This window comes from Triticum aestivum, chromosome 5D (genome assembly GCF_018294505.1).
Source record: "Triticum aestivum cultivar Chinese Spring chromosome 5D, IWGSC CS RefSeq v2.1, whole genome shotgun sequence".
Classification (NCBI taxonomy): Eukaryota; Viridiplantae; Streptophyta; class Magnoliopsida; order Poales; family Poaceae; genus Triticum; species Triticum aestivum.
In genome coordinates, this window is record NC_057808.1 from 540,605,099 (window position 1) to 540,630,942 (window position 25,844).

General features: G+C 45.4%; 1 protein-coding gene across 1 annotated transcript; it reads right to left on the reverse strand.

The window, feature by feature from the left end:
• Window positions 1-7,653: 7,653 nt before the first annotated feature.
• Window positions 7,654-11,430, reverse strand: LOC123123631 (putative linoleate 9S-lipoxygenase 3). The gene is made up of 7 exons (XM_044544170.1): window positions 11,153-11,430; window positions 10,659-10,966; window positions 10,318-10,546; window positions 9,864-10,211; window positions 9,604-9,689; window positions 8,829-9,508; window positions 7,654-8,749 (listed from the first exon to the last, which is right to left on the reverse strand). Exons 1-7 carry the CDS (start codon window positions 11,334-11,336, stop codon window positions 7,978-7,980), a joined length of 2,607 nt encoding a protein of 868 aa, XP_044400105.1. The 5' UTR covers window positions 11,337-11,430; the 3' UTR covers window positions 7,654-7,977.
• Window positions 11,431-25,844: the final 14,414 nt, after the last annotated feature.

The window sequence follows — 25,844 nt, forward strand, 5'->3', positions numbered from 1 at the left end:
TATTCACACATGTATTACGATTTCCGGATAACACAATTATAGCATGAACAATAGACAATTATCATGAACAAGGAAATATAATAATAACCATTTTATTATTGCCTCTAAGGCATATTTCCAACAGTCTCCCACTTGCACTACAGTCAATAATCTAGTTACATTGTGATGAATTGAACACCCATAGAGTTCTGGTGTTGATCATGTTTTGCTCTAGGGAGAGGTTTAGTCAACGGATCTGCTACATTCAGGTCCGTATGTACTTTACAAATATATATGTCTCCATTTTGAACATTTTCATGAATGGAGTTGAAGCGATGCTTGATATGCCTGGTCTTCCTGTGAAACCTGGGCTCCTTGGCAAGGTCAATAGCTCTAGTGTTGTCACAGAAGAGTGTCATCGGGCCCGACGCATTGGGAATAACTCCTAGGTCGGTAATGAACTCCTTCGCCCAGATTGCTTCTTGTGCTGCCACTGAGGCCTCCATGTATTCCGCTTCACATGTAGATCCTGCCACAACGCTTTGCTTGCAACTGCACCAGCTTACTGCCCCACCATTCAAAATATACACGTATCCGGTTTGTGACTTAGATTCATCCAGATCTGTGTCGAAGCTAGCATCGACGTAACCCTTTACGACGAGCTCTTCGTCACCTACATAAACGAGAAACATATCCTTAGTCCTCTTCAGGTACTTCAGGATATTCTTGACCGCTGTCCAGTGTTCCATGCCGGGATTACTTTGGTACCTTCCTACCAAACTTACGGCAAGGTTTACATCAGGTCTGGTACACAGCATGGCATACATAATAGACCCTATGGCCGAGGCATAGGGGACGACACTCATCTTTTCTCTATCTTCTGCCGTGGTCGGGCATTGAGCCGTGCTCAATTGCACACCTTGCAATACAGGCAAGAACCCCTTCTTGGACTGATCCATATTGAACTTCTTCAATATCTTGTCAAGGTACGTACTTTGTGAAAGACCAATGAGGCGTCTTGATCTATCTCTATAGATCTTGATGCCTAATATATAAGCAGCTTCTCCAAGGTCCTTCATTGAAAAACACTTGTTCAAGTAGGCCTTTATGCTTCCCAAGAATTCTATATCATTTCCCATCAACAGTATGTCATCCACATATAATATGAGAAATGCTACAGAGCTCCCACTCCCTTTCTTGTAAACACAGGCTTCTCCATAAGTCTGTGTAAACCCAAACGCTTTGATCATCTCATCAAATCGAATGTTCCAACTCCGAGATGCTTGCACCAGCCCATAGATGGAGCGCTGGAGCTTCCATACCTTGTTAGCATTATTAGGATCGACAAAACCTTCCGGCTGCATCATATACAATTCTTCCTTAAGAAAGCCGTTAAGGAATGCCGTTTTGACGTCCATTTGCCATATCTCATAATCATAGAATGCGGCAATTGCTAACATGATTCGAACGGACTTCAGCTTCGCTACAGGTGAGAAAGTCTCATCGTAGTCAACCCCTTGAACTTGTCGATAACCCTTAGCGACAAGTCGAGCCTTATAGATGGTCACATTACCATCCGCGTCTGTCTTCTTCTTAAAGATCCATTTATTTTCTATGGCTCGCCGATCATCGGGCAAGTCAGTCAAAGTCCATACTTCGTTTTCATACATGGATCCTATCTCGGATTGCATGGCTTCAAGCCATTTGTTGGAATCTGGGCCCGCCATTGCTTCTTCATAGTTCGAAGGTTCACCGTTGTCTAACAACATGATTTCCAGGACAGGGTTGCCATACCAATCTGGTGTGGAACGTGTCCTCGTGGGCCTACGAAGTTCAGTAGTAACTTGATCCGAAGTACCTTGATCATCATCATTAGCTTCCTCTCTAGTCAGTGCAGGCACCACAGGAACATCTTCCTGAGCTGCGCTACTTTCCGGTTCAAGAGGTAGTACTTCATCAAGTTCCACTTTCCTCCCACTTACTTCTTTCGAGAGAAACTCTTTCTCCAGAAAGGACCCGTTCTTGGGAACAAAGATCTTGCCTTCGGATCTGAGGTAGAAGGTATACCCAATGGTTTCCTTAGGGTATCCTATGAAGACGCATCTTTCCGACTTGGGTTCGAGCTTTTCAGGTTGAAGTTTCTTGACATAAGCATCGCATCCCCAAACTTTTAGAAACGACAGCTTAGGTTTCTTCCCAAACCATAATTCATACGGTGTCGTCTCAACGGATTTCGACGGAGCCCTATTTAAAGTGAATGCGGCAGTCTCTCAAGCATAGCCCCAAAATGAGAGCGGTAGATCGGTAAGAGACATCATAGATCGCACCATATCCAATAGAGTGCGATTACGACGTTCGGACACACCATTTCCGGATAACACAATTATAGCATGAACAATAGACAATTATCATGAACAAGGAAATATAATAATAACCATTTTATTATTGCCTCTAGGGCATATTTCCAACAGCTATATGGTGGGATAATGCCAAAGCAATATGTCCTGCCGACGAGGAAATTACTTGGACAAAATTCAAGGAGCATTTCCGCAAATATCATATTCCCACCGGAGTCATGAAGATCAAGCAACGCGAATTTCCCGCTCTCACTCAAGGCAGCATGACCGTCGCCGAGTACCTGAACAAATTCAACCATCTGGCCCGGTATTCTCTCCACGATGTGGCCACAGAAGAGCGGAAGATCGACCGGTTCCTTGGAGGCCTAAATCAGCATCTCAGGTGCACTCTCAGTATGTTTGATTTCCCGGACTTCCTGACGCTGGTAAATGATAACCCACAAGTATAGGGGATCAATTGTAGCAGTTTGGGGTTTGCACATGTGGATTGGTTAACCCTCTACATCTGGTCCAGAGAAATGGATTTCAACAGAGCTGGGTCATGGCGTCAACGTACAATTATCGATCTCAGGAATCTTCTCCCCATCCAAAATCCCGAGGAAAGACTTAGACTGATTGGATCCGTTGAGGGCAGTGATACCGTTTTCGTGACCACAGACCTGGGAATCTACTAGATGAATGTCAAGTCACAGCGATGGAAGGAGATATGGAAGAGCGAGGAATTTCGTGCTTTGATTCCATACATGAGTTTCTACAATCCACAAGGTACTATAGCTGTATCTATATATCTTTTTTTTGTGATTTAGGGAACAAAATGTTAATTAATACTCCATATAAGTTTGTGGAACAAACAAAACAATGAATCTCTAATCAGATATAAAGTTACATTTCAAATGTTCCTGACCAAACTTTGGGTGCTAATATATACAACAAATTGTGCTTACTTAATTGGCAATTTATATAGTATCATGGCATCACCTTTTTGGAATCACACCGACAAATCTATGTTTGCAGAAAGGGTGATGCCCTGTGACGCGGCACATTGACAAGGTATGGTTGAATATGCCTAAGGTTAGAAGGCCACTCTCATCAAGAAAAAAGATGACAAGCTTGGAGGCGACAGGGGTCTTGTGATGAATTATGTCTATTCAGTAGCACTTTTGGTTCAGCTTGGAGGCGACAAGGGTCTTGTGATGAATTATGTTACTATTCAGTAGCCCTTTTGGTTCAGTGATGCTTGCTTGATTTCTCACTTTTTTTTTTGCTTTTGTCAGTAAGTTTGATAGTTTCCCCATGTCGTTGGTGTGCGTAAGTTGGTGAATGGAGTATCTTGTAATGAACCTCCGATTCTTGCAGCTGCAGTAGGAAACCACATGCCCCGTTGTTTAATTTGCTTGAAAATGCATCTGCAGACAGTAGCTTTTTCTGTCCATTTTGACAGTTTGCTTTCCCAACTCTCTAAATTCATCTCTCACAAGGAGTACCTTCGAACTTTAATGAGTTGATAATAATGACATGTCTATCCTTTTAGCAAAGCAATGTTACTGACGGAGTGACGGGTATAAGATGTAAACTGAATCTTGAGCTATATGTTCGGGGAACTACAGATATGGGGATTTATTGCTGCCTGAAGATCTTGTAAGGTTTTATTCTGCTTCAGTAGCTCCAGAAAACTGCAGGGAAGATCTTGAGTAGTTCATTATTTGTTGCACATGTTTGGCCTACAGTGCACATACTAGTAAACTGCAATGTCCATGTCGTGAGATGAAGATGTTCATATGCTTGGTCAGACTGCAATGCTACAATGATCATTGCAGTTGTTTTTGATGTATTATAATTGCCAGTTTGATTTCACAGATTTTCCTTCTTAGATAAGATCTTTTACTAAAAATCATGAACACACATTTCTCTATGTTTTTCTGTACCTAAATACATGAAAGAAGTATGGTTCTATTCCAAATGTCTCATAGCTAGTTAATCTTGTACATCCTTCATGGGAAAAACGGATTCTCTTTTAAGTTGGCTGTTTTTCTGCATACACCTGTCCCTCATATTTGGGTCTACTTAGCGCGCATTGCTAGATAATTGCTATGCTGGGTATATATGAGGCTTTAGTAAGATATCATATCCATTATGGCATAGGGCTGCTAATGCATTGTTTTCTTCAAGTTCTATATCACGCACATCGACAATGGTTGAGTATGCTGAAGGGCTGGGTGCTCGACAAGGATTTGCTGAACCCAAGCTTGCTTGGACAGTTTAGAAAATCTGAGAACTGTGTTTTGAAGTTTCAAAATGTCCTAAAAAGAATCACTCATGACTCATGTACATAGGGTAGTATAGCATTTACGTGCAATTTTTGTGATAAGAGTTGCTACTTTGTATTTATATAAAATGTATATGCACGATTTCTGTCAAGAATTTTGACTTTTGCAAGTTTGGTAATTTTCTCGTGGCGTCCGTAAGGGTGATCGTATATGTATCTGCATACAGTACCATTTTAAAAACTGTATACTTTGCTGTCCTAGCTTTGGTCCAATCTCTATAATTCTCTCCCAAAGGAGGTTCGGATGACCAGCTGAGATATGAGGGCTTGTCCTGAGCTAGAATTTTCTGCTGCTCAAGAGATGATGATGTCTTGTGCATGGCTTGATTATGCTTAATTAACCTTGTGGAACCAAACTAGACTACATGTCACGTGTTGTTGTTACTGCAGCAAATTCATACTTTTCGAGCAAAATAATATTACTGCAGTACTTTTGCGATTGTTTCTAGTTATCATTTTTTTGCTGTTCTAAATTGTTACTGGTACTTGTTGCCAAGATTATGAATGGAAATACATGTTCCTGTAGTAATATTAAAACCATCCTTTAATGATTAGTTGTATTTGAGAAGGCTGGCTGGCAGTTTCTTAAAACGTTTAACTTTATTTTAAAAGTTTCTGCAAACTATAGGGATTCTGGCCAGCCCCATCTATCCATTTTTATTACTTGTCCTTATCTCAGAATATGGACTCTTATTTGTGTATTCTGACCTCTCTCTCCTTGCTTTTGATATGTTACTAGAAATGCCATAAATGTTCAGTATGTGGATTTAGATGTTCATATATGTTGGCTGAGTGCTCATAATTTACTGTTTGACAGATTCATGGTGCTGCAATAACTCAAGGCAGAGGATGGCTAAGCTGGCATGTTACTACCATAGAATAGAGGTACGCAAATCTGTAGGTGTACTTTGGTTTTTTGTTCCTGATTTCAGGTTGTGGCTTTGGCATTGTTCTGCTTCTTACATCTATCACTATCGTATATGTCAAACTTCGGATCAAGCAAATAACTACTCTGCCTAATCCAATTTTACTCAGTTTAGAGTACTCCGGAGTTATTCTGTCTTAAGAAACCACAAAATCAAAAAGTTCTTGAAAGCTCCAAGCATTGAGTCCAGCTGGCTTCAGAAGCAACACATGCCACCCCAAAGCTGAAATTATACAACTTGGACCAGTTCTGACACATGTTTGTGCATCCATGCTTATTCAGTTGGTCTTTGTCTGTCTGGTAAATTAAAACTGTTTCATGAGCATGCCGCCAGGCAATAAATTTTATTGAATCTATGAAACTAGATTAGAATCAGACTAAAGCCATTTGATCATTACATAGGCAATAGCTTGTTTTGATTACTGTTGCATATGCTTCTTTTTGTTTACTTGGTCAAGCAAGCACACCGAGAAAGGATTCTACTCCCTCCGTTCCCAAATATAAGTCTTTTTCGAGATTCCAACAAGGGACTACATACGGAGCAATATGAGTGAATCTACACTCTAAAATATGTCTATATGCATCCGTATGTTGTAATCCATTTGAAACCTCTAAAAAGACTTATATTTAGGAACGAAGGGAGTACAACTCATCCACCAACCGTTCCCAGCCTTTGATCCACCAACTAATCTACCACGACCAAACAGGGTTTATTAAGGGCCGTGGTATTGCGGAAAACTTCATACACGCCACAAACATTGTCCAAACTTGCTACAAATGAAAATTACCCGCCATTGTTTTCAAACTTGACTTCCACAAAGCGTTTGACTCGGTGTCTTGGGACGCCGTGTCTTCGATCATGCGCGCTAAAGCATTTCCTCCTCTCTGGCGTAACTGGGTGGACAATCTAAACTGGTCTAGCAACTCTGCCATCCTCCTAAATGGTAAACCAGGGCCTTGGTTCAAGTGCCGCAGGGGTTTGCGGCAGGGCGACCCGCTCTCTCCTTATTATATCCTAGTCGCGGATGTTCTAAAATGCTTGATCATTCAAGCCTCTTACGAAGGCCTTCTATCCCACCCCATTCATAATAAGTGAAACATCGATTCCATTTCTTTGCAATGTTCACATTCCTAAGGTTTAGATATCCCTTTTTCTCAAATTATCCCTGGTCATTGTCTTATTCTGAGACAACAACCACAAGAACTGTATCCTGGGTGGAACTTTCAAAGACCAAACCGCATGCGGAAAAATTGGTTGAACACCTCGAAAGTTAATAACAGCCTACAAGGATCTAGATGAGTAGGCACCATTAGATTCATATTTCCATAACAAAGTGTCCTCCTCATCTACCAAAGTAACAGATTGGACCAACGCCTCCAGCTCATACATACTACTGTTCCATCAGTTCAACATTATAGTTTCTTCTAAAAAATGCATTTGATTTGACAACCATCCCAGACATGAGGTACAACCTTACCATGTTTCTTAACTAGGAAATATAAATCGCATAACTGAGTTGCCATGGGAGAGTTACCAAACCAAACATCTTCCGAAAATCTCACTTGCTTCCTGTTACCCGCTTTTCATTGATAACCTAATATAACAGCCTTAGATGCCCGCATAATTCCTTTCCAAAATTTGGAACGCTGGGCATCATGACAACACAGAATGTTGGGATCTCTGGTACTATATTTAGCCCCAAAGAGAAACTTCAACCTGAATAAACCTCTTAATGAATGATCCCATCAGACAAACATTTTAAGTCCTGAAGGTTAGGCACCCCCTGAACCACCAAACTCTTTTTTCATACCAAGAGATGGCCAGTTAGCAAGATGATTTTTCTGACCCCCAGGAGGATCACTCCAAAGGAAATTAGCATCTGAGTATTTATTTATCAGATTTCAAGCTCACTAAGGGAACTTAATGTTTGATGTCATATGTAGTATCGCCGGCTTATGTTTTATTTTCTTTGTTTTCTTGTCTGTAGCAAGACATTAGTTTTTGTCGAGTTTCAGTCAAATGATATCAAAGAAGTATCTCATTTTTTTTATTAAAAAAGGTCGGATACTATTTGGAAAACTTGAACTTGGACCAAAAAAATAGAGGTAACATATAGGAGCTTAAAACGCCCAAGCCGAAGACTATAACAATACCGGAGGGTTGGACTATATTTTGACAAACAGAGCATCGCAACATAGATCTTATTATTGGGAAAAAGAAGGGCAATTTTCTCTAAACGACGATGCATTAACCAGTAAGCAGTAGCCAGCTGCGCTTCCGCATGTCGATCGGATCCGTCGTGCACGCATTATTGCCTTATTGAGGTCATGGCAAGCATGCACTGGCAGAACTCCCACACTAGTTCCGGTGCAAGCAGAGATGGACCTCCTCAGATGGAGATGCTGTTTGGGATGCCCTTGGCCGAGAGCCCCACGGCCTCGCCCGTGTGGTCGGAGGTGTTGGGGAAGAGCAGCATGTATGGGAATTTGGCCGGCCCGATGCGGTTCTTCAGCCGCGAATCTTTGTTCCTGTCGTCCACCTGCTTTTCAATGCCCACCAGTCTGGCCCCGAACCGCTTGAACGCCTCGAGTGCCTTGGCGTCTGACGTCCAGGCCGGCGTGTCATGCTGACCCAGGTACACCTCGTCGGAGGAGTGCTTGGAGAGGATCTCCATCAGCGAGATGCCCACCAGGGCCTGGAACAGGCTGGTGATGGTGTGGATGAACGCCAGCTCCGGGTTGTCCCTCAGCTCCGCGTACTCCGTGCTGCCCGGCACCGGCATCGGTCGGCGGCTCATGGACGGCTTGTTGGGGTGGTAGCCTGAGTACGCGTACTGCCCGAAATTGACGGCCGCGTGGAGCGCCGACCCTATCCAGATGATGGTGGCGCAGGCCTTGATCAGCTCCGCCACTGTCTGCATCTTGGGCCACCACGCCGCATCCTTGAGGTCGCCGTGCCCGACCTCCCGCACCTCCTTCCACCATGCTTGTAGCTCCACGTCGCCCTGCAGCACGCTATCGTTGGGGTAGTAGATGCTCAGGTAGTCTGCTACCCACTGCTCAATCGCATGCCAGACGGCGAGCCCGTCCGCGGCGTACGGGTAATCTTCGATCAGCAGCCGCACCTTGTGCGGGCTCGATGGGTCCTCCACTGCCATGCCCCTGCATTAACAAGATCATTACTACCACGGTCCACATCAGTCGACATTGACGACCGGTCATCGGAAATTAATAATCGAACCTCTTGATTAGATCGTCGGGCAGAGCTTGTTCGGTGAAGTTCCAGTTCTTGTAGACCATGGAAGACATGGGCATAGCGTGCTTGCCCGGGAACACTGTCATCTCGATGACGCCGTTGGCGCTGATGAGCAAGCCCCGGGCCTTGGCGTTAATGTTCATGGTGTCGCGGTAGTGCGGGTGCAGGAGCTTGTGCACCGGGTGGGTCACGCTGAGCTGCCTGTTAGTCGCGATGACAAAGGGCTCCATCACCGCGTGCGTGTTGAGCCAGTGGCTGATGAGCTGATGCCAGCCGTAGTCGTTCACGGCGACGTAGGCCTTGGCGAGCTGCCATATCCAGCCCTCGACGCCGGTGTCCTCAGGCGTGTACACGGTGCTCTCCGCGGTGGTCAGGTCACCCTGTAGCCGGGGCGAGCTGAGCTCGATGGCGACCGGCGCGAGTGTGCCGTTCCCTCGCAGGAAGAGCAGGGTCCTGGTCGCGTACACGAAGCTGCCCTCGAGCTTGTTGATGTTGATGAGGAACGGCATCAGGTTGTCGTGCTGGTCCACGATGTAGAGCCTGTTGCTGGTGAGCGCCTGGTGCACGGTGAGGCCCTCGAGTCGCTCGCCGATGTGCGCCTCGGTGATGGTGCTGGTGTGGTCGCCGTACTTGCTAGGATCCAGAGTGCTCTTGGGAGGGAACTCCTGCACGCACGCACGCACGCACGCGGTTGAGTACATATATATATAGATGGATCATGGATGGATGGATGGACTGATTGATTGTTAAGTTGACTCACGGTGAGGCGTTTGATCATCAAGGGGTTGACGCCGGCCAGCATCTCCCTCGCGAACTCATCATCGGTCATCCATGCTTTCTCGTCCTCTTTGCGATCCCAATTAGCATTCCAGAATAATGGAATAAGTGCATATATATCCGGTTTAATTAACCATTAATTAATTTTCTAGCTAAATACTAGTACTTGAGTAGTAATAACGAGTTTTTTTTTAGGTATATGTAGTGTGTAGAAGGAGTATATATAGTATAGTTAGTAGGTACCGTTGATGATGTGCGGCCTGGGGAGCTTGAGCTTGTATAAGCAATCGTCTAGGGCCATGGGGGTGATGAGGTCCTTGACGAGCTGGAGCTGGAGCTGGGCCGGGATGTTGCCCTCCTCCTCGAGGACCGGGATGTTGCGCACCTCGATGCCGTCCGTGTAGAGCTTGAGGATGTCACCGAAGGTGTCGAACTCGCCCTTGGTGTCGTCGAGCAGCGTGCAGATGATCGGCATGATGGTGCCCACCAGCGCCGTGATGGTGTTGTCCCGAAAGTCGTCAGCCTTGAGGTGCCCGAACTGCTCGTCACGTGGAACGTAGACGGTCTCCCCCCAGCTCTCGTGGTCGGGCTCTGCACCATGATCGACATGCCATATATGCGGGTCGGTCGTCAGATCAATTACACGTCGGTGAATACCCATATAGTTACGGGGAGAAAGAAAGGAAGGGAGACGCACTGTTGGGCGAGGGCTTCCGGCCGGTTCGGCCGCGGCGCGGGTAGGGGAGGTGCTTGGAGCCACCGAGGACGTCGCGGGCGTCGCCGAGGTCGTTGTAGACGTCGTAGCGGTAGACGCGGTCGTGCTCCTCGTAGGGCCCCTCCTGCTGCTTGTCGTCGCCCCTCAGGTTCCGGAGCTCGTCGTCGCGGTACGGCTTGAGCGCGGCCGGCATCTGGTGCGGCAGGTACGTCTGCGTGCGTACGTGCACAACGGACCGGGCCAGCTCTTGGTTAGACAATGAGCTATATATATAGCAAAGCAAGCAAAATCCATGGGAGACCATGCATGCATGGAGTACTCACGTCGTTGGCGAAGAATACGCGGTTGTAGCTGTACTTGGCCTGCGGGTAGACCCAAGAGTTGGCGACGAAGACGACGGCGCCGCCGTGGCCGGGCACGTCGTCGAGGGTGATGGTCTTGAGGTAGAACTCGGTGTCGCTGTTGTTCTTGACGATGATGGCGCCCGGCACGCCCAACTCCATGGACCAGTTGAAGGTCACCTCGAACGTCTCCTCGCCCGTCGGGACGCTCAGCAGGCTCTTCTTCAGGAGGAGAGACGGCTCCAGGTTTGCCTCCTCGCCCACCTCCCCGCGGCTCGCCTTGCCTGCAGCTGCACCACACCACCGTACAGATATAAGATGTTCTCAATATAAACTATATACGGACATATTCATCTGAATAAGAAAAATGTTAGAACTTCTTATAATAATGAGCCCGAGGGATTACTTTGAAATGAAAAAAGTGCGCGCGTGCACTCTGGCTGTGGGGAGGGTTAAAGGGAGTGGTGAGTGCTCACCGCGGCCGCGAAGGGTGGAGCTGATGAGCTGGCAGGTGACTCTGCCGCCGAAGAGCTCCGTGTCGGTGCCGCCGTCCATGGCGGTGCCATGGAAGTCGTGGAAATCGAGCGCCTTCTTAGGGATGAGGACCAAGGAGCCCTTGAGCCCCCCTGCCCCGGGCACCATGCCGCCAGCGCTCAACATCTTGGTTCGAATCGAAAAGGGAGCACGCACGTGCTCTGGTGCTGTGCGTGGCTAAGGACAATATATGAGAGGGATGGAGGGAGGGTGTGTGCGTGAGAGCTCCAAGACCAACCGGGTGGCTATTTATAGATGCACATCACATGCACGAGATGGGTGGTGTGAGCAGAGCACGGTGGACAGTGCCCGATCGACTTGATTATTTAGGGGATCTCAGGAAAAGATCTCAACAAGTTGCACTACTACAAGCATGCATCCTGAATTCCTGATGCATGGCATGGGCTGATTATCGGGACACAAATGCATACACTGATGTGTGCATGAAAAATGCTACAGTCAGAGGCACGTGGGGGATGTCTGGATTCTGGAGTGACCATCGTCACACACACACACACAAAAAGAAAAATCTTTCTTGTGACGTCCATCCCGTCTGTTTTACACTTCACGTGTTGATAAGCTTGAAAAGTAATACTCACTCCGTTCTATAATGTAGTGCTATAGATTTTTTTTTAAAGTCAAGCATCACAAACTTTGACTAAGTTTATAGAGAAAAAAATACATTTAGAATGCCAAACACATATCATAGGATTCGTTAAAAATGTATTTTCATATTTTATATATTTCATATTGCAGATATAAATAGTTTTATTTATAAATTTGATCAAAGTTTAACTTTTAAAAAATCTATACGCACTACATTATAAAAAGGAGGGAGTACAACACAACACATAACATCCGCTTTTCCAGCGGGTGCCAAATCTCGATCGGTGGCGGAGGCTTGCCATTATAACACATGGATTTCGGACCTCTGTGTACCCCTTCTGTGCATATGCTAGCTGAATATCTCCAACTATGGCAGATCTCTAAGGACCCTCCCCTATCAGAGGACAACGATGCATTTTGATGGCGACTTACGTCTAATGGTACAAGCTGATTAAATGCATCGAGCCAAGTAAAAGAAAAGAATATTACCACGCGGCAAGCGTGGTAAAAGCAATCTCAAATTGACCCAAAAAAAGAATATTGCTTCACCAAAAAAATTTTTTACTTGGCTCGTCCTTCACTACAGGTGTTGGACTGTAGACACTCTTGAGAGGAGGGGTTACCGAGACCCGCCAAAGGCCCCCTTTGTGACCAGCTGCCCGAGACGAGAGGAGGGGTTAACGATTGATCACCTCATGATCACTCGCCCTATTTCAAGGGAGGTATGTTTCATTATCCTAAGTCAGATGGGAATTTTTTTCACCTCACCCCTACGGTCAATGATGCTATTAGAGCCTGGTGGTGCTCATCTTTGGATTGGATACCAGCTCGAAAAGCCAAGAAGCTAGCGGGCTGATTATTGGCTGGAAAGAAACATGAGGTTCTTCAACAAAAATGTTGCTTCAGCCAATCTCAGGGCAAGCAAAGGCGATGGAGGAATTCTGACTTTGGGAGACGCTTTAGGTGGCGAGGGGTAGATCATAGCGAGAGAACATAATTTGTACCAAGTGTTGTCGTGGATGTACATGGTACATATGGTTGCAGTACACCTTGTAATTCAACTGCTTTTTCCCAATCTTAATGACAATGACAAGCAATCCAAGTTGCCTGTTTTGCACAGGGTTTTTCCTGCAACAGGAACATTTTCATTAGCGTTGTGAAATTATCGATTCGACCTTCGGCCGGGGTAGGACACTAATTAATTCCCTTCTCCAATGGTGGCTCCATACTGTTGACAACATCCCATTGCATCGCCGCAAAGACTTGTCGGCTCTTTGCATGCTCATTTGGTGGCAGACTTGTAAGGCTGGTTGTAATGGTAGTATCATAGCTAATATCATGCGTGCCAACTAGATAATTTGATGAGGTGTTATAGAATTAAATGAGAAAAAGAGTGTTGAGTCATATCATGATACCGTATCATAATAAATGTTATACTAATATGTGTCATACATGACAATAAATAAAGTACTACATGATACTAATATACTCCCTCCGTCCCAAAACTCTTGTCTTAAATTTATCTAGATACGGATGTACCTAATACTAAAACGTGACTTGATACATCTATATTTAGACAAATCTAAGACAAGAATTTTAAGACGGAGGGAGTATGATACTATACATTAGGGAGGTAGTATTATACACTACTATCATATGCATGGTACTAGTATATGATACTCTCCATTACAACCAGCCTAAGAAGAGAAACAGCTGGATTTTCAATGCAAGTTGAGTGACTTCATCGGAACTTGCAATCTGGAATCAAGAGCGCGAGATTGCTGGCACACTAGAGTAGTATTTCTTTTTTTTTTCTTCCCCCTGAAACCCCTCTCCTTCATTGTATCTACTCCACACGTACACGGTAGGTGGCGTCGCCTGACACCGCATATCACGAGCCAAATTGGGCTCATGGCATGGTACGTGTGGAGTACGTTTGTAAAGTTCTTGGCTGGCTGTACTACTTGTTTGCTGCACTCAATTTCTCTTTATTTCTTTGATGAATTTTCCACTTGATGAATGAAAATTGTCAAGAAAAAACAGGTCTTCTTTGGTTTATAGGATAAAAATATCATAGGAATGGAAAAATCATAGGAAGTGAGATGATATGTGTCTCCATTTCTGTAGAGCAAGAGATATCATTTAATTCACATGATACGGACATTTTTATTGGGACTAAGCTAAATGGCTAATATATTCCTATTCCCCACAAAAAAGATTGATTCCTTTTTTTTGCGGGTAAAAAAAGATTGATTCCTATGTTACATAGAAATAAAAAAGAAATATATTTCTATAAACCAAAGAGCTTTAAAGATTTATGTGTATATCGAATTTGGATATGAATTTTTTAGGTTTTGTAGACATATATATTGCGAACGTCCATGATTATTTTCGGAATTTTTTAGAATATTTAAATTTAATTTTTTTCGAATTAATATCATGGGAGCATCTAAGTATTGGTATAATCTAATATCCTCTCCATGATGCATGTGGGAGCGGAGCTACCCAGCCGCGCCATCTGCGCACGGAGCCGTCGTCCCTTGCGCCGCGAAGCTCCTGCTCATGCAGATCGATCTCCCGCGATCACCGCTGCTGCCACCTCCCGCGGGCGACGTGCGCCGGCCGGCTCGCGCTCCACGCGCTCCACGCGCCCAAATATTTTAAGCTCTTCGTACGTGCTGCTGCTGCCACTGGCGGCGGAGCTTACGGGGGCGAAACACCGGCTCAGCACGTACGTGGAGGTCCGATCGACCGGAGACGAGAGCCGGACACTGCCACATTGGGAGCACATATATTAATCCGCAACCATGCATGCGAATCCCCCGTACGGTTTTTGGAGATGGCATCTCGCGGAGTATATGTACAAGATATCATTTTGCTCACCCCTAGGACTACTATATGCCTCGGCCTTGGGATGAGACATGTCATGTCCCCCACACGTACCATGTCATGTCCCCAATTTGGTTCGCGATATGCGGTGTCAGGCGACGCGACCAACCGTGCACGTGTAGTAGTACTATACTTAGTAGTACTACTACTCTTCACTCCTCTTTCGTCAGAGTGGTAGACGAGAGATCAGCTCAGTTTAGGACTTTTTCACTGTTCTGACCCATGTCTTAAAGTTTAGCACGATTTGACCCGTGTTTGAAACTTTTTTCGGATGTGACTCAAACCGAGACGCCAACATTCGTGGTGTTCTGCTTGCACTGAAGACGCCACAGACCGTGGCGTTTAGGCCTGGCCCACCTTCCTGGTCAGCAGTTTGACCGTCCGACGTGGCAATTGTCGACCCCGACCCTAGACGCCGGGAACCTTGGCCTCTACCCCCCTGAGAGATAAGTGGTCACGGGGAAAGTGTGTGGGGCCCACCCCACACACTCTCCCAATCCCAATCTTCCACCCCGAGAAAGAAGAACAAAGGAAAGCTCCCCCCCTCTCTCTCCCACCTCAAGGCTCACCCAAATCCCGCTCCAAATTTGATTTTCCTCCGTGGATCTTTCTCTCCCTTGTTGTTTCCCCCGGATCCCTAAATTTTGTTGGTAATTTCTTGTTATTTTAGTGGCATTATGTAACCCTAGGTGGCACCTTAGTTTCTAGATTTATTCAAATCCTTTGGTATTGGATGGCTTTTAATTAATATCTAGTTGTGGTAGTAGTAATGGGATATGCATTTTGTGGGTACAAATGATGGATTTGATAAATATGATGGTTAGGGTTAGGTTATGTGTTAAGCAAATGACATGATTTATTTAGTACATATGTTTTAATTTGTTTTTGATACAACTCATTAGGAATATATAGTTGTCATTGCTTCATTAGAGTTGCATAGTTTTTGCAACTATGCATTATAATTGTCATTTATTCATCTTGTTTGTTGTCCCTTTTAGATGGATGATAGACTTGTTAATGTTCATTATTTGGACAAAGCGTCATTTGTGACCAAAACTGCAAGTGACAACGAGGAAGTGGTGGTATTCGACACAAGTCCTAGTTATGATGAGGTTGTTATTAAAGTAAGAGATAAGTTGAATTGGATGGACCCCAATGATAAAGTTGAATTAATAGGAAGGTATGATGTTGGGGTGGGAACAAAATGTCGACTAAAGAATATGCATATCATCTCCGAGTTGCATTGGGGGATATACAAGGGTAAAGTTGCGGCCTCGGGAGACATGTCACTTGAATTGTTTGCTACGGAGGGGCAAGGTCCGCGGCTTGATATTGACTTGAACCGCCAAGTGTCCTCCCCGTGTCATGCTATGAGTGTTGGGTAACGTAGCAGAAATTCAAAATTTTCTACGCATCACCAAGATCAATCTATGGAGTTTACTAGCAACGAGAGGGAAGGAGTGCATCTACATACCCTTGTAGATCGCGAGCGGAAGCGTTCAAGTGAACGGGGTTGATGGAGTCGTACTCGTCGTGATCCAAATCACCGATGATCCTAGCGCCGAACGGACGGCACCTCCGCGTTCAACACACGTACGGAGCGGGGACGTCTCCTCCTTCTTGATCCAGCAAGGGGGAAGGAGAGGTTGATGGAGATCCAGCAGCACGACGGCGTGGTGGTGGAAGTAGCGGGATTCCAACAGGGCTTCGCCAAGCGCTGCGGGAGGAGGGAGATGTGTCACGGGAGGGAGAGGGAGGCGCCAGGGCTTGGATTGCTGCTGCCCTCCCTCCCCCCCACTATATATAGGGCCAAGGGAGAGGGGGGGGCGCAGCCTTGGCCCTTCCTCCAAGGAAGGGTGCGGCCAGGGAGGAGTCCTTCCTCCCCAAGGCACCTCGGAGGTGCCTTCCCCCTTTAGGACTCTCCGTTTATCTTATCTCTTGGCGCATGGGCCTCTTGGGGCTGGTTCCCTTGGCCCATATAGGCCAAGGCGGACCCCCCACAGCCCATGTGGCCCCCCCGGGGCTGGTGGACCCCTTGGTGGACCCCCGGACCCCTTTCGGCACTCCCGGTACAATACCGATAAAGTGCGAAACTTTTCCGGCGACCAAAATAAGACTTCCCATATATAAATCTTTACCTCCGGACCATTCCGGAACTCCTTGTGACGTCCGGGATCTCATCCGGGACTCCGAAAAACTTTCGGGTTACCGCATACTAATATCTCTACAACCCTAGCGTCACCGAACCTTAAGTGTGTAGACCCTACGGGTTCGGGAGACACGCAGACATGACCGAGACGACTCTCCGGTCAATAACCAACAGCGGGATCTGGATACCCATGTTGGCTCCCACATGCTCCTCGATGATCTCATCGGATGAACCACGATATCGAGGATTCAATCAATCCCGTATACAATTCCCTTTGTCTATCGGTATGTTACTTGCCCGAGATTCGATCGTCGGTATCCCAATACCTTGTTCAATCTCGTTACCGGCAAGTCTCTTTACTCGTTCCGTAACACATCATCCCGTGATCAACTCCTTGGTCACATTGTGCACATTATGATGATGTCCTACCGAGTGGGCCCAGAGATACCTCTCCGTTTACACGGAGTGACAAATCCCAGTCTCGATTCGTGCCAACCCAACAGACACTTTCGGAGATACCTGTAGTGCACCTTTATAGCCACCCAGTTACGTTGTGACGTTTGGTACACCCAAAGCATTCCTACGGTATCCGGGAGTTGCACAATCTCATGGTCTAAGGAAATGATACTTGACATTAGAAAAGCTCTTAGCAAATGAACTACACGATCTTGTGCTAGGCTTAGGATTGGGTCTTGTCCATCACATCATTCTCCTAATGATGTGATCCCGTTATCAACGACATCCAATGTCCATGGTCAGGAAACCGTAACCATCTATTGATCAACGAGCTAGTCAACTAGAGGCTTACTAGGGACATGGTGTTGTCTATGTATCCACACATGTATCTGAGTTTCCTATCAATACAATTCTAGCATGGATAATAAACGATTATCATGAACAAGGAAATATAATAATAACCAATTTATTATTGCCTCTAGGGCATATTTCCAACAGTCTCCCACTTGCACTAGAGTCAATAATCTAGTTCACATCACCATGTGATTAACACTCACAGGTCACATCACCATGTGACCAACATCCAAAGAGTTTACTAGAGTCAACAATCTAGTTCACATCACTATGTGATTAACACTCAATGAGTTCTGGTTTGATCATGTTATCCTTGTGAGAGAGGTTATTAGTCAACGGGTCTGAACCTTTCAGATCCGTGTGTGCTTTACGAATATCTATGTCATCTTGTGGATGCTACCACGCTCTACTTGGAGCCATTTCAAATAATTGCTCTACTATACGAATCCGGTTTACTACTCAGAGTCATCCGGATTAGTGTCAAAGTTCGCATCGACGTAACCCTTTACGACGAACTCCTTTTCACCTCCATAATCGAGAAAATTTCCTTAGTCCACTAGATACCAAGGATAAGTTCGACCGCTGTCATGTGATCCATTCCCGGATCACTATTGTACCCCTTGACCAACTCATGGCAAGGCACACTTCATGTGCGGTACACAGCATAGCATACTGTAGAGCCTACGTCTAAAGCATAGGGGGCGACCTTCGTCCTTCCTCTCTCTTCTGCTGTGGTCAGGTCTTGAGTCTTACTCAATACTCACACCTTGTAACACAGCCAAGAACTCCTTCTTTGCTGATCTATTTTGAACTCTTTCAAAATCATGTCAAGGTGTGCGTTCTTTGAAAGTATGATCGGGCGTCTTGATCTATCTCTATAGATCTTGATGCCCAATATGTAAGCAGCTTTTATCCAGGTCTTCCTTTGAAAAACTCCTTTCAAACAACCCTTTATGCTTTCCAGAAATTTTACATCATTTCGGATCAACAATATGTCATTCACATATACTTATCAGAAATGTTGTAGTGCTCCCACTCACTTTATTGTAAATACAAGTTTCTAACAAACTTTGTATAAACCCAAAAACTTTGATCACTCCATCAAAGCGTATATTCCGACTCCGAGATGCTTGCTCTAGTCCTTGGAAGGATCGCTGGAGCTAGCATACCTTTTAGCATCCTTAGGATCGACAAAATCCTTCTGATTGTATCACATACAACCTTTCCTTACGAAAACTGGTAAGGAAACTTGTTTTGACATCCATCTGCCAGATTTTATAAATGCAGCTAATGCTAACATGATTCCGACGGACTTAAGCATCGCTACGGATGAGAAAATCTCATCGTAGTCAACTCCTTGAACTCGTGGAAATACTCTTTGCCACAAGTCGAGCTTCATAGACGGTAACATTACCGTCCACGTCCGTCTTCTTCTTAAAGATCCATTTATCTCAATGGCTTGCCGATCATCGGGCAAGTTCACCAAAGTCCATGCTTTGTTCTGATACATGGATCCTATCTCGGATTTCATGGCCTCGAGCCATTCGTCGGAATCTGGGCCCACCATCGCTTCTCCACAGCTCATAGGTTCATCGTTGTCCAACAACATGACTTCCAAGACAGGATTACGCATTACTCTGAAGTAGTACGCATCCTCGTCGTCCTACGAGGTTTGGTGGTGACTTGATCCGAAGTTTCATGATCACTATCATAAGCTTCCACTTCAATTGGTGTAGGTGCCACAGGAACAACTTCATGTGCCCTGCTACACACTAGTTGAAGTGACGGTTCAATAACCTTATCAAGTCTCCACCATCCTCCCACTCAATTCTTTCGAGAGAAACTTTTCCTCGAGAAAGGACTCGTTTCTAGAAGCAATTACTTTTGCTTCCAGATCTGAAATAGGAGGTATACCCAACTGTTTTGGGTATTCTATGAAGACACATTTATCCGCTTTGGGTTCGAGCTTATCAGCCTGAAACTTTTTCACATAAGCATCGCAGCCCCAAACTTTTAAGAAACGACAACTTAGGTTTCTCTAAACGGTGTCGTCTCAACGGAATTGCGTGGTGCCCTTTTTAAAGTGAATGCGGTTGTCTCTAATGCCTAACCCATAAACGATAGTGGTAATTCGATAAGAGACATCATGGTATGCACCATATCCAATAGGGTGCAGTTATGATGTTCAGACACACCATCACACTGTGGTGTTCCAGGCGGTATTAATTGTGAAACACTTTCCACAATGTCTTAATTATGTGCCAAACTCGTAACTCAGATATCTCTATGATCATATCATAGACATTTTATCCTCTTGTCATGACGATCTTCAACTTCACTCTGAAATTACTTGAACCTTTCAATAATTCAGACTTGTGTTTCATCAAGTAAATACACTCAACATCTACTCAAATCATCTATGAAGTAAGAACATAACGATATCCACTGCATGCCTCAGCACTCATTGGACTGCATACATCAAAATGTATTACTTCCAACAAGTTGCTCTCTTGTTCCATCTTACTGAAAACGAGGTCTTTCAGTCATCTTGCCCATGTGGTATGATTTGCATGTCTCAAGTGATTCAAAATCAAGTGAGTCCAAACGATCCATCTGCATGGAGTTTCTTCATGCATATATACCAATAGACATGGTTCGCATGTCTCAATCTTTTCAAAAACGACTGAGTCTAAAGATCCATCGACATGGAGCTTCTTCATGCGTTCTATACCAATATGACTCAAATGGCAGTGCCACAAGTATGTGGTACTATCATTACTATTTTATATCTTTTGGCACGAACATGTGTATCACTGCGATCGAGATTCACTTTAGGTGCAAGACCATTGAAGGTATTATTCAAATAAACAGAGTAACCATTATTCTCCTTAAATGAATAACCGTATTGCGATAAACATAATCCAATCATGTTTATGCTCAACGCAAACACCAAATCTCGATGGTAGAGGGAGCATGCGATGCTTGATCACATCAACCTTGGAAACACTTCCAACACACATCGTCATCTCACTTTTAGCTAGTCTCCATTTATTCCGCAGATTTTGTTTCGAGTTACTAACACTTAGCAACCGAACCGGTATCTAATACCCTGGTGCTGCTCGGAGTACTAGTAAAGCACACATTCATATAATGTATATCCAATATACTTCTGTCGACCTTGCCTGCCTTCTCATCTACCAAGTATCTAGGGTAGTTCCGCTTCAGTCACCGTTCCCCTCATTACAGAAGCACTTAGTCTCGGGTTTGGGTTCAACCTTGGGTTTCTTCACTAGAGCAGTAACTGATTTGCCGTTTCATGAAGTATCCCTTCCTGCCCTTGCCCTTCTAGAAACTAGTGGTTTTACTAACCATCAACAATTGATGCTCCTTCTTGATTTCTACTTTCGCGGTGTCAAACATCGCGAGTTGCTCAAGGATCATCATGTCTATCCCTGATATGTTATAGTTCATCACGAAGCTCTACTAGCTTGGTGGCAGTGACTATGGAGAACCATCACTATCTCATCTGGGAGATTAACTCCCACTCGATTCAAGCGATTGTGATACTCAGACAATCCGAGCACATGCTCAACGATTGAGCTTTTCTCCCTTAGTCTGCAGGCTTAAGAAACTTGTCAGAGGTCTCATACCTCTTGACGTGGGCACTAGTCTGAAATCCCAATTTCAGTCTTCGGAACATCTCATATGTTCTGCGACGTTTCAAAAACGTCTTTGGTGCCACAATTCTAAACCGTTAGCATTACGAACTGAACTATCACGTAGTCATCAAAACATGTATGTCAGATGTTTCGCAACATCTACAGACGATGCTGAGGTTCAGCACACCGAGCGGTGCATTAAGGACATAAGCCTTCTATGCAGCAATGAGGACAATCCTCAGTTTACGGACCCAGTCCGCATAATTGCTACTATTAACTTTCAACTAAATTTTCTCTAGGAACATATCTTAAACAGTAGAACTAAAGCGTAAGCTATGACATAATTTGCAAAGACCTTTTGACTATGTTCATGACAATTAAGTTCATCTGATTAATGAACTCCCACTCAGATAGACATCCCTCTAGTCATCTAAGTGATACATGATCCGAGTCAAACTAGGCCGTGTCCGATCATCACGTGAGACAGACTAGTCATCATCGGTGAACATCTCCATGTTGATCGCATCTACTATACGACTCATGTTCGACCTTTCGATCTCTTGTGTTCCGATGCCATGTCTGTACATGCTAGGCTCGTCAAGTCAACCTAAGTGTTTCGCATGTGTTCCGAGGCCATGTCTGTACATGCTAGGCTCGTCAACACCCGTTGTATTCGAACGTTAGAATCTATCACACCCGATCATCACGTGGTGCTTCAAAACAACGAACCTTCGCAACGGTGCACAGTTAGGGGGAACACTTTCTTGAAATTATTATAAGGGATCATCTTACTTACTACCGTCGTTCTAAGCAAATAAGATGCATAACATGATAAACATCACATGCAATCAAATAGTGACATGATATGGCCAATATCATTTTGCTCCTTTGATCTCCATCTTCGGGGCACCATGATCATCTTTGTCACCGGCATGACACCATGATCTCCATCATCATGATCTCCATCATTGTGTCTTCATGAAGTTGTCACGCCAACGATTACTTCTACTTCTATGGCTAACACGCTTAGCAATAAAGTAAAGTAATTTACATGGCGTTATTCAATGACACGTAGGTCATACAAAAATAAAGACAACTCCTATGGCTCCTACCGGTTGTCATGCTCATCGACTTGCAAGTCGTGATTCCTATTACAAGAATATGATCAATCTCATACATCACATATATCATTCATCACATCTTCTGGCCATATCACATCACATAGCACATGCTGCAAAAACAAGTTAGACGTCCTCTAATTGTTGTTGCAAGTTTTTACGTGGCTTGTATAGGTTTCTAGCAAGAACGTTTCTTACCTACGTAAAACCACAACGTGATATGCCAATTTATATTTACCCTTCATAAGGACCCTTTTCATCGAATCCGATCCAACTAAAGTGGGAGAGACAGACACCCGCTAGCCACCTTATGCAACTAGTGCATGTCAGTCAGTGGAACCTGTCTCACGTAAGAGTACGTGTAAGGTCGGTCCGGGCCGCTTCATCCCACGATGCCGCCGAATCAAGATAAGACTAGTAACGGCAAGTAAATTGACAAAATCGACGCCCACAACTACTTTGTGTTCTACTCGTGCATAGAAACTACGCATAGACCTAGCTCATGATGCCACTGTTGGGTAACGTAGCAGAAATTCAAAATTTTCTACGCATCACCAAGATCAATCTATGGAGTTTACTAGCAACGAGAGGGAAGGAGTGCATCTACATACCCTTGTAGATCGCGAGCGAAAGCGTTCAAGTGAACGGGGTTGATGGAGTCGTACTCGTCGTGATCCAAATCACCGATGATCCTAGCGCCGAACGGACGGCACCTCCGCGTTCAACACACGTACGGAGCGGGGACGTCTCCTCCTTCTTGATCCAGCAAGGGGGAAGGAGAGGTTGATGGAGATCCAGCAACACGACGGCGTGGTGGTGGAAGTAGCGGGATTCCAACAGGGCTTCGCCAAGCGCTGCGGGAGGAGGGAGATGTGTCACGGGAGGGAGAGGGAGGCGCCAGGGCTTGGATTGCTGCTGCCCTCCCTCCCCCCCCACTATATATAGGGCCAAGGGAGAGGGGGGGGGCGCAGCCTTGGCCCTTCCTCCAAGGAAGGGTGCGGCCAGGGAGGAGTCCTTCCTCCCCAAGGCACCTCGGAGGTGCCTTCTCCCTTTAGGACTCTCCGCTTATCTTATCTCTTGGCGCATGGGCCTCTTGGGGCTGGTTCCCTTGGCCCATATAGGCCAAGGCGCACCCCCCACAGCCCATGTGCCCCCCCCCGGGGCTGGTGGACCCCTTGGTGGACCCCCGGACCCCTTTCGGCACTCCCGGTACAATACCGATAAAGTGCGAAACTTTTCCGGCGACCAAAATAAGACTTCCCATATATAAATCTTTACCTCCGGACCATTCCGGAACTCCTCGTGACGTCCGGGATCTCATCCGGGACTCCGAACAACTTTCGGGTTACCGCATACTAATATCTCTACAACCCTAGCGTCACCGAACCTTAAGTGTGTAGACCCTACGGGTTCGGGAGACACGCAGACATGACCGAGACGACTCTCCGGTCAATAACCAACAGCGGGATCTGGATATCCATGTTGGCTCCCACATGCTCCTCGATGATCTCATCGGATGAACCACGATATCAAGGATTCAATCAATCCCGTATACAATTCCCTTTGTCTATCGGTATGTTACTTGACCGAGATTCGATCGTCGGTATCCCGATACCTTGTTCAATCTCGTTACCGGCAAGTCTCTTTACTCGTTCCGTAACACATCATCCCGTGATCAACTCCTTGGTCACATTGTGCACATTATGATGATGTCCTACCGAGTGGGCCCAGAGATACCTCTCCGTTTACACGGAGTGACAAATCCCAGTCTCGATTCGTGCCAACCCTACAGACACTTTCGGAGATACCTGTAGTGCACCTTTATAGCCACCCAGTTACGTTGTGACGTTTGGTACACCCAAAGCATTCCTACGGTATCCGGGAGTTGCACAATCTCATGGTCTAAGGAAATGATACTTGACATTAGAAAAGCTCTTAGCAAACGAACTACATGATCTTGTGCTAGGCTTAGGATTGGGTCTTGTCCATCACATCATTCTCCTAATGATGTGATCCCGTTATCAACGACATCCAATGTCCATGGTCAAGAAACCGTAACCATCTATTGATCAACGAGCTAGTCAACTAGAGGCTTACTAGGGACATGGTGTTGTCTATGTATCCACACATGTATCTGAGTTTCCTATCAATACAATTCTAGCATGGATAATAAACGATTATCATGAACAAGGAAATATAATAATAACCAATTTATTATTGCCTCTAGGGCATATTTCCAACAATGAGCCCTAGTAGAAGTGTGGCTCGTGTTTTGGATAGTGCCGAGGTCTATGCCTCCAATACTTCTAGCCAACCGCCACTTAGCCAAGAAAATGAAGTTTTTGGCCATGCTCTTGAAAAAGTTAATGAACAATATGTTGATGGTCATGGTGATGTCCAATGTGGTCATGGTGATGATGATGATGACAGGCATGAGGATGAGACTCATGCAAATGAGAAGGAGAAGAGGGAACGACGGAAGTGTGAGGCGGACATGGCATGCAAAAACAAGACGATGGCTCAAGAGGAGGAGAGAGTTAGGAAGCTTGAAAGGGCTTGCCTTGCACTAGAGGATGGATGCAGTGCTGATGATGAGCAAGAGGATGAGATTCATGGCAATGACATCGGTGACTTGGAAGCGTTTGTCAGGCAGTAGGACATGGACCATGAGATCCCCTATGGTCGTGCATATGCGTATGTCTTGGATGACGAAGGTCCGGAGGAAGAACTAGACGTGGATGGATTCACGGAGAGAGAGAACCGTATACATACAGAGGTGACCGGTTTGGAAATAAGAACTCCATTGTTTCGTGATCTCAGGCTGGCCCACAAGGCGGTAGTTGATGGTGACATGAGTAAGGCGATAGAGCCGAGACCTTGCCTGGAACCGGGCGAACCAAGGGACGAGGATGAAGACGAGAATGCTTACTTGAAGAAAGGGTTGAAGTTTGTGAGTTTGCAGGCCTTCAAAGTATGGCTAAGTGACTATGCTATTAGGAACCATAGACCATATCTTGTTGAGCACTCGGACCAAAAAGTGCATTACTCCATCCATTGTGACAAAGAAGGATGCCCATGTGCGGTCCATGGAAGAAGAATTAAAACCGGGCAATGGCTGTTAACAAGTTGTGTGTGTACTCACTCGTGCAGGCCACCGTCAAAAAAGAAGCCTAAGACACACCATCAACTCACATATGAGTTTCTCAGGTTTAAATTAATGAAAGAAGTATCAAGTGATCCAACCGTGAAGGTGAAGCTCCTCATGACGACGGTGAAAAAAATGTTTGGATATAAAGTCAAGTATGGGAAGACATGGAAGGCCAAGTCAAATGCTTTAAGGATGTTGTATGGTAGTTGGGAAGAAGCATACAATCGCCTCCCGCAGTTGTTGGGAGCGATTGCC

Excerpts from the sequence above, each read along its gene's own strand:
- LOC123123631 (XM_044544170.1), bottom strand. The coding sequence starts at position 11,336 with ATGTTGAGCGCTGGCGGCATGGTGCCCGGGGCAGGGGGGCTCAAGGGC. Across the intron at positions 9,690-9,863 it reads CAGGCCGCACATCATCAACG|AGGACGAGAAAGCATGGATG; the intron begins GTACCTACTAAC and ends GGGATCGCAAAG. Across the intron at positions 8,750-8,828 it reads CCCGACGATCTAATCAAGAG|GGGCATGGCAGTGGAGGACC; the intron begins GTTCGATTATTA and ends TTGTTAATGCAG.